Raw genomic sequence first — 14,402 nt, 5'->3', positions numbered from 1 at the left:
CCACACAACGAGGCGGGTCGTCGAACTCGGTACCTTTCTGGTACGAAGCAAATACCGTACCGCTGAGCCACGCTTCCTGATTCAGTCCCCTGGTCAATAACTGTTTGATATTAACACACGAGTAGGCGTAGTCGTATAGTAGTATTGTTCGGCTACACTTCTATGTTCAAGGTATCAATCCAGGTTTGGAAGTCATCATCATATTTGTTGTTGGTTTCAAATCCCCCTTCAAGTTTTGACTCTGGGCAATCTAGTACGAGGTGGTTTGCTTCTTGTGGTGCTTGGTTGTACTTTGGGCATGTTGGTGATTCTTGGAGCCCCAATTTGTGCATGTTGGCAGCTGTTCTTGTATGTTTTGACCGTAGTCTATATGCAGCTACCCAGTATTTTCTTGGTTGATCCTGTAGACCTGGAGACTTTTACATGGATCTTCAATTAGTTCCCCTCCTGTTGGTTTATTCCTTTTCCATTCCTCGCACACGAGTCAACTCCTATTATGGGACTGGTATCTCAGGGTTGTTCGCTTATTGCTGTCTACGAGTTGTGCTATCTGTGAGTTTTGTTCACTCGTAAGAATTAGCAAGCCCTTATAGATAGTATGCAGATGACGTCACTCAGGCCTTTGTTATTGTTTTTGCCATCCGCGTTTGTGAGTTGTTCTCACTAAACTGTATTCACCAGACTATAAACGTTCATGGTTACACAGAGTTTGTGTATTGGTCCGTTACACTTCCGGATGGCAATGTTGTGAACTCCTTGGCCAACCGCATTCTATCTATAATATGTCCTGTTTTCGTGTGAATTTTCACCATAGCACAATGGGAGCGATCTATAGATAGTATGCAGATGACGTCACTCGGGCCTTTGTTATTGTTTTTGCCATCCGCGTTTGTGAGTTGTCCTCACTAAACTGTATTAACCAGACTATAAAAGTTCATGGTTACACAGAGTTTGTGTGTTGGTCCGTTATACTTCCGGATGGCAATGTGAACTCCTTGGCCAAGCGCATTCTATCTATAGATAGAATGCGCTTGGCTAAGAAGCTCATAACATTGACATCCGGAAGTATAACGGACCAACACACAAAACTGTGTGTATCCATGAACGTTTATAGTCGGGTTAATACAGTTTAGAGAGCATTACTCATAAACGCGGATGGTAAAATACAATAACAAAGGCTTGAGTGACGTCATCTTCGAACTATCTATATTCATGTTTTCGTCCAAGTCATCAATCACATGATTTGTTGCTGTACAACGATTGGATATTTCTTACAAATGTAAACACGCTGTTTTGTTTACAAATGTTATAAACATACCCAAGTGTCAAACTGAACAAAATGACCAATCGTGATAGATATTTCGAAAGCTGTGAGCACTTTTCACTATGTGGGTCACTTTGAGCTCATTTTGCAATGTGACCAATGAACTCGAGCACATGGAAAGTTAATATAGATCGCTCCCATTCCCTGTGTGGACCGTAGCCATCGTTAACTTATAGCCAGACATTAAAACCGTAGCCATCGTTAACTTATAGATAGTATGCACTTGGCTAAGAAGCTCATAACATTGCCATCCGGAAGTATAACGGACCAACACACAAAACTGTGTGTATCCATGAACGATTATAGTCAGGTTAATACAGTTCAGTGAGCATTACTCATAAACGCGGATGGCAAAAAACAATAACAAAGACCCAAGTGACGTCATCTTCGAACTATCGAAAGCAAGACACTAAAACTGTAGTCAAGTCTTTGGCCTCAAAAGAAAAACAAATAGTGAGTTGCATTCAATATTGAACCAATGGAATCACCTGTTTCCTTGAGCACTACTAACGACAACTAACTAGATGCTGCACAAAGCTTTAAAAAATGACGTCAAACTATAAGTACTAGTTGGTTCTAGCGTAGCCATCGTTAACATATAGCCTGACACTAGAACCGTCGCCATCGTAAAGTTATAGCCTGACACTGACCAAAAAATGACGTCAAAAGGCCAGTCTTTTGCCACAAAAGAAAACAAATCGTGAGTTGTATTCAATAGATCAACCAATGAAATAACTTGTTTCCATGAGCTCTACTAACGACAACTCACTAGGCGCTAGACATTCCTAAAAAATGACGTCAAACTACCAGTCCTAGAGGGTTCTTGTCTCAGGCTATAGATAGAACGAAGACAACGTCACTCAAGCCTTTGTTATTGTATTTTGCCATCCGCGTTCTTGAGTGATTCTCACTAAACTGTATCAACTAGACTATAAAAGTTCATGGTTACACACAGTTTTTGTGTGTTGGTCCGTTATACTTCCGGATGGCAATGTTATGAGCTTCTTCGCCAAGCGCATACTATCTATATTATTATGTTAACGATGGCGACGCAAGAACCCTCAAGGACTGGCAGTTTGACGTCATTTTTTAGGTTTGTGTAGCGTCTAGTGAGTTGTCGTTAGTAGATATTAAATGGCCATCTAATGTCATCACTTTGTGATAATCTAATAAACACGATTCATCTTATCCGTTTGAATTCTTTCCATAACAAATAGATTTATACAAGCAGATATTGAACACGCGTCTTTTTTTTTTGAGTGCGAAACTGGAGATCATAAATTCTTCTTTAAGTCAAGATAGTTGTGGTGCGAAAATTGTGTCAGTGTGATATATTCCTTCTTTCCTTTCTTATAATGGCCGCGCTCTTACGTGCACGATGTGTCATTTCACCAAAATGCATCGTTCAGTAGAGAAAATGATGCTCAGTGTACATCTTGTATTTTACATCTATTGCACTATCGTAACCAGATTGAAATATATGCGACTCAGTCATGGCCTGGTTCTCTTTACAGATCGGATTCCAGAAATGATTGCTTGTTGACACAATCTTTTGTCGCCAGAACGTTCCAGAATCGAAGTGGGTGTCTTTTCAATGAAGGACAAGACGACAAGACACGTTGTGGGTCGTAATAGGGTTAAACTTGTAGATGAGGCGATAATTGTCGTAGTCGGCAGTTAGACAGTTAAACTCGAAACAGTGACAAGTGTGTGAATAGTGGGGGATGATGAGGGTTAAAAGTCTTTGAGGGAAATGTGATAGGAATTGGTAGTCGCTTTGAAGATGGAGTGTTGTGTGCATAGAGAATGCAAGGAGTGTGAGATCTGACGAGATCCGACGAGATCTAACTCATGAGAGAGACGAGAGTGGTGAAATTAAATGAATTCTTTTACATCTATTCGTGATTCGAATGTTTTTGAGAGTGTCGTACGTAAGGGGGCGGTCTGCTCTATCCTCTTTAAAAACAAACAAACAAAAACAAAAAACAAACGAATAATAATAGATACCACGAACAGATTTGTTGATGGCGTGGAATAAAATGTGATTTACTTTGGCTGTTTGGAGCAGATTCTTTGAACGTTTGAGTATCTAGGTATTTTTTGTTTGTTGATCTATCGTTTGTTTGTCTCGTTCGTTGTGCTCGAGAATCGTGCTATTGCCTGGGGTCATCTGGAAATCAAACGCTGTATTTAAACGTACTTATCTACATATCCGAACCAGCGACCAGCTTGTACTCTAGCCCTTTGGCCTTTTGCGACGTGCACTTATTTGTAGGTCTGATAACCCAATTCCTTTTGGGCTCATTGTTGTAATAGAAATCTTTAAAAAATGACGCAAAAAAAAAACAAACAAATAGCGTCCATTACAACAATGTTAAACTAGGCCCAGAAGTAGGTTCGGCTGTCAGACCTGCATATATATACACGTCGGCCTTTTTTGCCATGACGTAAAAGTTTGTTTTCAGATTTAATTAAATTCAAAATTGCTGCGTTTCGATGATTATGTTGTTAAGAATCATACTTTTTTGTTTAATGTTTTGATGTCAAAACATCAATGGAGATTTTTTAGGGCCATCTTTAATGTTTTTTAAACTACTAGAATTAACTTTAAATAGGAGTGTCTCTAGGAACAAATCTGACAACCAAAATGTTTTTTGTCTCATCGTTGGAGTGGATGGAAATGAAAACCCTCAATCTCAAGACAATGAGTAATATAATCAATGGGCATGATGATCTATATTAACTTTCCATGTGCTCGAGGGCATTGGTCACATTGCAAAATGTGCTCAAAATGACCCACTTAGTGAAAAGTGTTCACAGCTTTTTAAATATCAAACATTACGATTGGTCATGTGATTCGTCTTGACACATGGATATGTTTATAAGATTTGTAAACAAAGTAACGTGTTTACATTTGTTAAGAAATATCCAATCGTTGGACAGCAACAAATCATGTGATTGATGACCTGGTTGGACGAAAACATGAATATAGATCGCTCCCGTTTAACCCAGATTTAAAAGAAACACAAGCCCATTCTCGCGTTCAGTGATCAGATCTGTCGATAGTGTGTACACGCAAGTGCAAGCACGTCATCAGTCACTCAAGACATCCATCGGGTGACGACATTCTCTTGGGTAAACATTCCAATATTAAATTGGTGAACTCGCCCAGCGGTGCCCATCATCATAAGTTTGCTTTATGTCGTAAAATCGACTCCTTATCGTTGCTGGTAAAACTGCTTGATCTGTATCGCACACAATTCTTCCTAGGAGTTAACACACATACACACACACACACACACACACACACACACACACACACACACACACAAGAGTTTTCAAAAACACTGTATATTGACGCTATCCTATTGATAGTATGCGCTTGGCTAAGAAGCTCACAACATTGCCATCCGGAAGTATAACGGACCAACACACAAAACTATGTGTAACTATGAACTTTTATAGTCTGGTTAATACAGTTTAGTGAGAATTACTCATATATGCCGATGGCAAAAAAAAAAAGCAATCACAGAGACCAGAGTGACGTCATCTTCGTTCTATCTATAGCCGGCTGGCGGATGTTGTGAGTTTTTTTTAACTTTACGCATAACATCAACATATTAGCTTCAAAACAGAACCATCTACGCACTTCAAACGTTTTGTTTTGTTTTGTTTTGTTTTGTTTTTTAACGAAAATTGGGGGAGAGGGGGGGGGTCATTTTGATAGATCGATATTAAGATTGAAAATTTTCTGGCACAAAAAATACAAACGAGAAGAGGCGTTTTGTCAGAGGACGCAAGAATAGCCCAGGAAAGAACTATCTATGATAGATGGTTTGCGTTTAAGTAAAACACTCACAGCTCTGCCAACCAGATGAATCGTTAACAACACACAACAAAACTGTGAGTAACCTTAAACTTAACCGTTTATTGTCCGCTTGATAGGATTTGGTGAAAACTAATCACCCAATTGGCAGTCCATTCATTCATCTCTGTTTTCTGCCTTGCGAAGGAGACTGTTTATCCTAAACACTTGAGCTTTTGTATATAGATAGAACGCGCTTGGCCAAGGAGTTCACAACATTGCCATCCGAAAGTATAACGGACCAACACACAAACTCTGTGTAACCATGAACTTTTATAGTCTGGTTAATACAGTTTAGTGAGAACAACTCACAAACGCGGATGGCAAAAACAATAACAAAGGCCTGAGTGACGTCATCTTCGAACTATCTATAGCGCAATATCCACAAAACGTGCACAAAGCGCTTTACAAAGGGTCCCTAACCAACAGCAACACGTAACGTGCAGAACGAGACGTGGTGCCTGTTATATTTATTTTATTTTTATTTTTTTTAGATTTATTTATTTTATTTTATTTTTCTTCTTCTTTTTCTTCTTCATTTTCAAGAGAGAGAGAGAGAGAGAGAGAGAGAGAGAGAGAGAGAGAGAGAGAGAGAGAGAGAGAGAGACAACGCCGTTTACGGCCAGGTACTCATTTTACACCTGAGTAAACGGTGAGAGAATGTGAGTAAAAGAGCCATTTTCAATGACTCAACTATGCGCCGAACGAGGCTCGAACCCAGGTCCTTCCGATCCGAAAGCTAGTGTCATCCCACTAGACCACATAGCCGCACCATTGACCTGTCTCGTCGCTTCAGGTTTATTTGAAAGTGAAAGGTGATGTTCCTGCTCTTAGAAATTTGATGTAATTTAGGCCGTTGATGAATGAGTATTTTACCTACACGCATAGCATCAATAAAGTCGAATGGAGATCAAAGCACCATTCCTGCAATCCCTGAGGCACTTTGGCGTGCAATTTGTGTAGACACAAACACAATCCTTACTATACCCTTTGAACTTTGGCTTGCCCAGAAACAACTGACCTAGATTTGACTCAATTGTTTCATTGATTTTGGTTAACTTACAGAAATTCCACTTATTGATTAGATAGTATTTATTTTGTTTTTTTTTTGGTTTGTTTGTTTTGTTGTTTTTTTTAAGTTGGTAATGTACTTAATAATTCATGATTAAGACTGGATCAGAGGTTAAAATTGACCTCATTTTTTCAACGAACAAACTTACCGACTTATGGCTTTCACTCAACCCCAAGTACAATGTGGAAGGAAATCCCGATTATTATTATTATTATTATTATTATTATTATTATTATTATTATTTATTATTATTATTTTATTATTATTATTCATCATCATCATTATTATTATTTTATTTATATTATTATTATAACTATTATGATGATGATGATGTGATGAGATGAGATATTATTATTATTATTATTATATTATTATTATTATTATTATTATTATTATTATTATTATTATTATTATTATTATTATTATTGTAAAAAGAGGAAGAACAAGAACATTTGTTTTGCTGCAGTATGATTGACAGTAGATGATAGTTGATGTGGTTATGCACTCAATGCACCTTACGTAACGTGTGCAAATAATATTATGCACGTCGCCTTCACACCTTGGGGCAAAATACCATCACGCACCATTGACGAGAAGACGTGAGACAGACAACACGGACGCACGCGAGCTTCCCGTTCCTGTTTCCACATTGTGTCATTCACTAAATATGGAAAACTGTATAAATAATTGACACGGAAAGCTATCATGTTAATGTGTTATCGTGCCGTTGATTTTCACTAACACCTTAATCATTAATTCGTTTTCATAGTTTAATGAGCCTGAGGCATCTTTTCCTGGCATTACGACCTCACCCCGAAAATAAAACAAATTGAGTCGTTGGCGTTCTGATATGTTAACTGGCTTTTGGCACGGGATGCCTCGGTTCGAACTTCGAACCTGTTGAAGACAGTGGGGAAATAAAGATGAGATGGGCGAAGCGATAGGGTATTGCATTTACACCAGGAGGTCCCAGGTTCAAGCAAGAAATGTCGCCCCTGTTATCCACTCTAATGCGCTGCAGCTGCAACGCGTCTTAAGTCTTTTTTCACGAGAGACTCTCAAGGCAAATCCTCCTCCTCCACCTGCTCTTCCTCTTCCTCTCCTCCTCCTCCTCCTCCTCCTCCTCCTCCTCCTCCTCCTCCTCCTCCTCCTCCTCCTTCTTCTTCTTCTTCTTCTTCTTCTTCTCCTCCTCCTCCTCCTCCTCATCTTTCTAACCTTTCTTCTACTCCTCCTCTTCCGCCTTCTCCTCCTCCTCCTCCTCCTTCTTCTTCTTCTTCTTCTTCTTCTTCTTCTTCTTCTTCTTCTTCTTCTTCTTCTTCTTCTTCTTCTTCTTCTTCTTCTTCTTCTTCTTCTTCTATTCTCCTCCTCCTCCTCCTCCACCTCCTAACATTCCTCGTTCTCCTTCTCCTCCTCTTCCTCCTATTATTATTATCAATATCATCATTATTATCATTATCCTAATGGTTATTCTCCTTCCTCGGTCTTTTCCCTCCTGAAGTAGATAACAATTCCAACATGAGATGGATGGTCAAGAACATCCTCGATGTTATTCGCGCAAGGAACTAGTTGGCGAATTAATAATTTCAAAATGTACGAAGTCAAGGGACATAACTGGGAAAATAAACTTCATTTATTTACCGGTTCTGCTAGACAACACACCACACGTCGACTCACATTTCTTTTGACAATGATTTTATATGGTCTTTACGTTTTTTAAAGCCCAAAAATAAATGAATTAAGATAAATATTCGCGCCTGTAAGTAGAAACTCACCATCAATGGCGGAACAAAAGCGATTACTTCGTATTCTTTGTGTACATGGGTATCGACAAAACTCACAATCGTTTCGGGAAAAGACAGGATCCCTTCGGAAACTATTAAAAAAATACATCGATTGTACTTTTGTCACTGCACTACACAAGGTCCCACCTGGGAATATGGGCAGTGCGGCGTGGGATAATCCTCCAAAAGAACCTGAAAGTGGTCAAAATGGTGACTCAGCAAGCCAATCGGTAGAGCAACAACAAGGTGATGGCGAACGGGGGTGGTGGTTCTCCCGTGAAGATGATTATTTTAAGTCAACCGATGTGAGTGATTGTGATAAAGGATTTCCTGAATCTGTTGAACAAATCATTTCAGCTCTTGAAGGAGAAGACGGTAATTTTGACGGCATATTAGGCTTCAGTCAAGGGGCTTCTCTCGTATCCATTCTCTGCTCAATGCAACAACGACAACAGAAGCAGTGGTTCAAATTTGCTGTTCTTATTTCAGGTTTCAAAAGCCCTTCAACCCGACATGACTTTCACTATGAGGATTTATCTATAAGTATTCCATCTCTGCATGTATATGGCCAAGGGGACCAAGTGGTGTCCTTTGATCGAAGTGAAAAACTGTCAACATATTTTGAAAATGGGAAATGCTTGGTTCATCCAGGAGGTCATTTTATCGCTGCTACAAGTGCTCAGAAACAGACTTATGTAGAGTTCTTTGAAGAGATGAAGAAGTTATGTTCCTAAATTGTCAAGTGCTGGGTTTTACTATTAATGGGAGTATCGTTGTTGAGTTCACTTCTTTGAATTCTAATCCAATTAAAGTGTATTTTGAATTGATTCAGTTGTTATGCTCAATCCCTTTACAGTCCAATTAGCATATAATGAACTCACATTTTACATACCCACTTATTTTAACTTATTTTTAAGTCTGCCCCTTCCTCCACCTTTTATACCTGGATACCTCTGTATAGAGCTTTTAGACTTGGTGTAGTCTCCTTCGCTCCTCCTCATCTATTAATGATTGGACCAATTTTTATAATTGAACTTGTTTCCTAGGGTGTTGCTTATCTCCAACTCTGCTTTGAATTTATTCAAATTTTTTGCTGATACTGTGGTTTCTTGTAGTTTATTCCAGTTATTTACAATTCTAGATGAAAAAAACTTCCTTTTTTCATTTGTTTTAAAACGTTCTTTTTTCAGTTTCTTGCTGTTTCCTCGTGTCTGAATGTTCTTGTTTGGTTTAAGGAATCCTGCCTCTACCCTGTCTATTCCCTTTACTATTTTATATGTTTGGATCATATCTACCCTTCTTCTCCTGTAATCTAAGGTCGGGAGATTTAATTCTTTCAATCTCTCACAGTATGTTTTGTCTTTCAGGTGTGTGATAAGTTTTGTTGCTCTCCTTTGCACTCTTTCCAAACAGTCTTTGTCTCCCTCAAACTTCGGATACCATATGCAGTTAGCATATTCCAGCTTTGATCTAACCATAGTCTTGTAGATGGTAGTCATGTGTTTTGTTTTCAGATTCTTGAAATTTCTTTTCACTATTCCGAGTGTTTTACTAGCCTTAGATTGAACATCTTTAATTTGCTTCTTGAAGTTTAGCTTCCTATCAATAAATACTCCTAGGTCTTTTTCCCCATTGGATTTCTGCAGGGGTTTTTCTTTCATTATATAGTTTGCTTCTCTGTTGTTTTTTCCTAGGTGAAGAACTGCACATTTATCTACATTGAACTCCATCTGCCATATTTCGGACCATTCTTCAAGCTTTTTCAAATCTTGTTGTAAGATGTTTCTTTCTTCTTCTGTATTAGCTACTCCATAGAGCTTAGTATCATCGGCAAAGATTTTACATTTAGATGATAGATTGTCTGGCAAGTCATTGATATAAATCAGGAAGAGAACTGGTCCCAGTACACTTCCTTGTGGAACTCCACTTGTTACCAGTCTCTCTGTTGATGCTGTTCCATTCACTATCACTTTTTGTCTTCTATCTTTGAGGAAATCTCGGACCCATTTGACTGTCTGATCATTAATTTGATACTGTTCCAATTTCCTGATTAGGCGCCAGTGTGGAACTTTGTCAAATGCCTTTCTGAAGTCGAGGTATATGACATCTAAATTGTTGCCTAATTCCAGGTCTCTCGTCCAGTCATCCATTGTTTCAAGTAGGTTTGTTACTGTAGACCTTCCCGCCATGAAACCATGTTGATCTTTGCTGAATAGTTTGTTCTTGGTCATATGATCAACCATTTCTTCTCTAATCAGCTGTTCCATGAGCTTGCAGACGACAGATGTCAGGCTCACTGGTCTGTAGTTTTCTGGATTTTTTCTGTCTCCCTTCTTGAATATGGCTGTGACGTTAGCTTCTTTCCATTCCCTTGGTAGTCTTCCTTCTTTCATCGACTGGTTAAATATCTTGGTTAGGGGTTCTACTAGCTGCTCTGCTAAGTTTTTTAGGATGTAAGGATGAAGTTTGTCAGGTCCAGGTGATTTACTCTCCTTTAGGTTTTGTAGTCTCTTCATTACTCTCTCTTCAGTAATCGGCCATTGTGTAGTATCTATATTACTTCTTTTAGCAATATCTGGCAAGTTTTTCTGGTTCTCCACTGTAAAGACACTTGCAAAGAAGAGATTTAGCACCTCTGCCCTGTCTTCATCTTCCGATGCCCAAGTGCCATCTTCTTTTTTTATGTCACAGGTTCCCTGTCTTGTCTTCATTTTACTGTTTACATAACTCCAGAATACTTTAAGATTTTCTTTCGTTTCCTCTGCTATCTTGTTCTCATACTTTTGATGCGCTTGTCGGACTATTTTAGTAGTTGCGTTTTTCACTCTTTTGTATTTGTCCCAATCCTCTTCCTTTTTGCTTCTAGAGTATCTTCTATTTACTGCCTTCTTCTTCCGTAATGCCTCTCTCACTTCCTGCGTCATCCAAGGTTGATTTCTTCTCCCAACCCGGTTCCCTCTGCTTTTCGGGATGTTTTTCTCGAAGCATTGGTTAAGTACTCTGGTAAATCTACTCCAGTTGTTTCCTACGGTGTCCTCGATTAGTATTTCCTCCCATTTGATATGCCCCAGTTCCTCTTTCATACTCTCTAGATCAGCCTTCCTATATCTGAGTGTCAGTTTTTCATCTACAGTCTCTGATGTCGCCCTCAGTTTTAGGAATATGGTCGCGTGGTCGCTTTTTCCCAGTGGGTGGCTCAGTCTTAGGTCGATTATGTCATTTTCTTCCTCCATCAATATCAAGTCCAATACGTTGGGCTTTTGGTTTTTTCTCTGTCTCGTGGGTTCTTTTATTATCTGTTGTAGGTAGCAATCTTCAATGGTTTCTATGAAACTTTCCTCCAGGCTTCCCTCTTTTGGTTCGTCCATCCCTTTCCACTCCAGTTCCGGCATGTTGAAGTCTCCCATAATAATTATCTCTGAATGCTTTTTTTTGTGATGCTCTCCTTATCATCTCCAACATTCTCTCATTATTTTCTCCTGTGCTATTTGGGCTCCGATAAATCACTCCTACTAGTATCTGACTTTGTCCAGTTACTCCAATCGAGCACCAAGCGCTCTCCCTAAAGTCGTGATCTGTGAGTTCCTCTATGGGGTTAACTTTGAGGTTCTCTCTCACCAATAAGTATACTCCTCTGCCGGAAGTTTCAAAATCTCTGCTAGCTATTATAGTGTATCCCTCAATACCTAACTCTGCTATGGTTGGGTGTGTTGTTGCATTCTTTGGCTTAGCTTCTGTTATTGCTATTACATCTGGATCTTCTTCTTCTGCCATAGCCTTTAGCTCCTCTCTCTTATTCATCACACTGTCTGCATTTGTGTACATGAACTTCAGGGTATTTTTCATATTCACGTGCTGCCCCTCCTTATCATTTACTGGTACTTCTCTTTTTTGAATTTTCTTGTTGTCTTCGAGTCCTTGCTCAGAAACATTTTGGGCAATTGGACTGACACGTTTCCAATATAGTCATTCCTCATCCCAGTCCCAGTCATTTCCTCCAACATCGCTGTCTCTCTTTCTTATTTGTTCACTAAACTTTTCCCTGAAAATGACCCTTTTCTTATATATGACTACATCTTCCCCTGCTTCTCGTCTTCTCTTCAGCTCCTCTCTTAACTCCTTGGCCTGCTCTCTTTGCATAATTGTTTGGTCAGCTCCAATATACACCTTTTGTAAGCATTCCCGTTTATGGTCTTTCAACTGTTTGCTGTTCCTAAGAGCAGTGTTACGCTGATCCGTTGACATCAGACTTATTTTCATGGGTCTTGGTCTATCTTCTCTTCTGTCCAATCTGATCACTTGCTCTATAGGGTTGAGGCTGTCTTTGTTTCCATGAACCTGCAACTCTTTGAGTACCATTTGGGCTTTTCTTATATCTTCCTTGTTGTCGCCATCTTTAGCTTCTGGTATGCCATACATAATTACATTCTTCACTCTCTTAGCCCTTTTATCCTTTTTATTTGTTCCATTCCTTTAAAAAGTCAATTTTCTCATAAGCATATAAATAACGCATGTTCGTAGTTTTGATCCTATCAGGGAAAAAATATCAACTCCCAAGTACCATTGTGATCATTTGTAGAGAGCGGTGGGGGCTCTCCATAGCCTCTCCATTATCACTCTTTCATTTGTATTGTGAGCATTTGTACCCTTCATCGATTACAGTGCTTCTCAAACCAACCTTCTTACCTCTTTAGGTAATAACAGGTGACCCAACCATTTCCTCACTGCATCATATACAATCACTCACCCATTCCATGCAAGGTGATAGTTGTATATAAAACTGTGGTCCATACCGATTCAATCAAAACTGCTTTACATCCTCTTTAAGCTGATTGTAATAGTGTACAACAGGCATCGTATCTCATCCTACTTTCTAGGTATTGCTGTTGTTGTAGGCCCCCTTGTAAAGTGTTTTGAGCACATTCAGTGGATATTATTATTATTATGCGATACAAAAACTTACATTTGTCTTTAAGATCACATTCAAAAATCGTATTGTGTATTCAAATTTCAGACTCTTTGCGGCTCATTTATATTTTCAATATTAATTTTTTTTCACCTTTTGGGATTTCTTTTTTTTTTTTTTTTAAATCTTGGTTTAATTTTTTTATTTTGTTTTGCTGTTGTTTTTGTTTTGTTTTGTTTGGGAGGGGGGGGGTTAAAAAAAATTTGGTCTTTTTCTTAATAATAGCAATTCTCATGTTTTAAGTTTCAATAGACTCGTCTGACCATTAAGATTGAGCCATGCAAATGAGATACACCAAAGTCACGGGGAGAACCAGTCAGATAATGTTGAATTCGATTTTTTGTTCAGGTTGAATGCAGGGTGCCATTAATAGTAATTTTTTTCTTTGTGTGGCTTTGTGATCTTGTAGTAAAACACTCGTCATCAGACTGGAAGGTCCAGGGTTTGAGTCTCACTTCGAGCTCCCAAAGTCGATTCCTTGGGAAAGGCTCTTTACTCAAACCTACTCAACGTATTCAGGTGTGAAATGAGTACCCGACCACTAACCGTGTTGTCTCAGTCGAAAAAGAATTGTAATATCACCCTACAGATTTATCATGATCCGTAACATCTGTTAGGTGTTGCTGTAGACTTGAGAACCCCCTATAAAATGCTTTGAACACATTTAATGGATATTGCATTGTATAAATGTTCAAGTATTTAATATATTTCTGTAAACAATGATTTTTTCATGTATTGGATTAGTTTTAGTTGGATCCGAATTCGATGCATCTGGGTCGTACTGTATAAGATCGGGATCACTATTCTTTCCCTCCCTTTTATTTTACGGCCTTTATTTTATTCATGTGTTCACATATTTATAAAGCGTGTACCACTTGCCTTGCATTTATATAAACCCGTTTTCCATGACCTTATCAATGTGAATACATATTTTATAATGTATTATATTAATGAACAATGTATTTTATATTCAGATTGCGGTGAGAGTGATGATATTCAGAGTGTGTATAATAGAAATATAAATCAAGGAAAAATATTGTTATCATTATCAAAATCATCTCCATCTTCATTATTATTACTATTATTATTATTATTATTATTATTATTGTTATTATTATTATTATTATTATTATTATTGTTATTATTATTATTATTATTATTATTATTATTATTATTATTATCATGTCATCATCATCATCATCATCATCATCATCATCATCATTATTATTATCATTATTATTATTATTATTATTATTATTATTATTATTATTATTATCATTATTATTATCATGTAACATTACACTGATTAGTTTGTTTTATTCCTTTGAATTGCCATTGTTATCAAGATGAAACTGTATACAAAAGCCTAAGATAAAAGATACCTTTTCATTGTC

General features: G+C 38.1%; 1 protein-coding gene across 1 annotated transcript; it reads left to right on the top strand.

Moving 5' to 3' along the window:
- Positions 1-7,799: 7,799 nt before the first annotated feature.
- On the top strand, positions 7,800-8,977 carry LOC144956001 (esterase OVCA2-like). The gene has a single exon (XM_078886269.1). The coding sequence runs from the start codon at positions 8,039-8,041 to the stop codon at positions 8,774-8,776; it is 738 nt and encodes a 245-aa protein (XP_078742395.1). The 5' UTR covers positions 7,800-8,038; the 3' UTR covers positions 8,777-8,977.
- Positions 8,978-14,402: the final 5,425 nt, after the last annotated feature.

Source organism: Berghia stephanieae, chromosome 10, assembly GCF_034508935.2.
Source record: "Berghia stephanieae isolate SIO BIC M18660-M18661 chromosome 10, UCSD_Bste_1.3, whole genome shotgun sequence".
NCBI lineage: Eukaryota > Metazoa > Mollusca > Gastropoda > Nudibranchia > Aeolidiidae > Berghia > Berghia stephanieae.
Note: the sequence above shows the minus strand (reverse complement) of the source record. Positions and strands in the feature narration are given on the sequence as shown.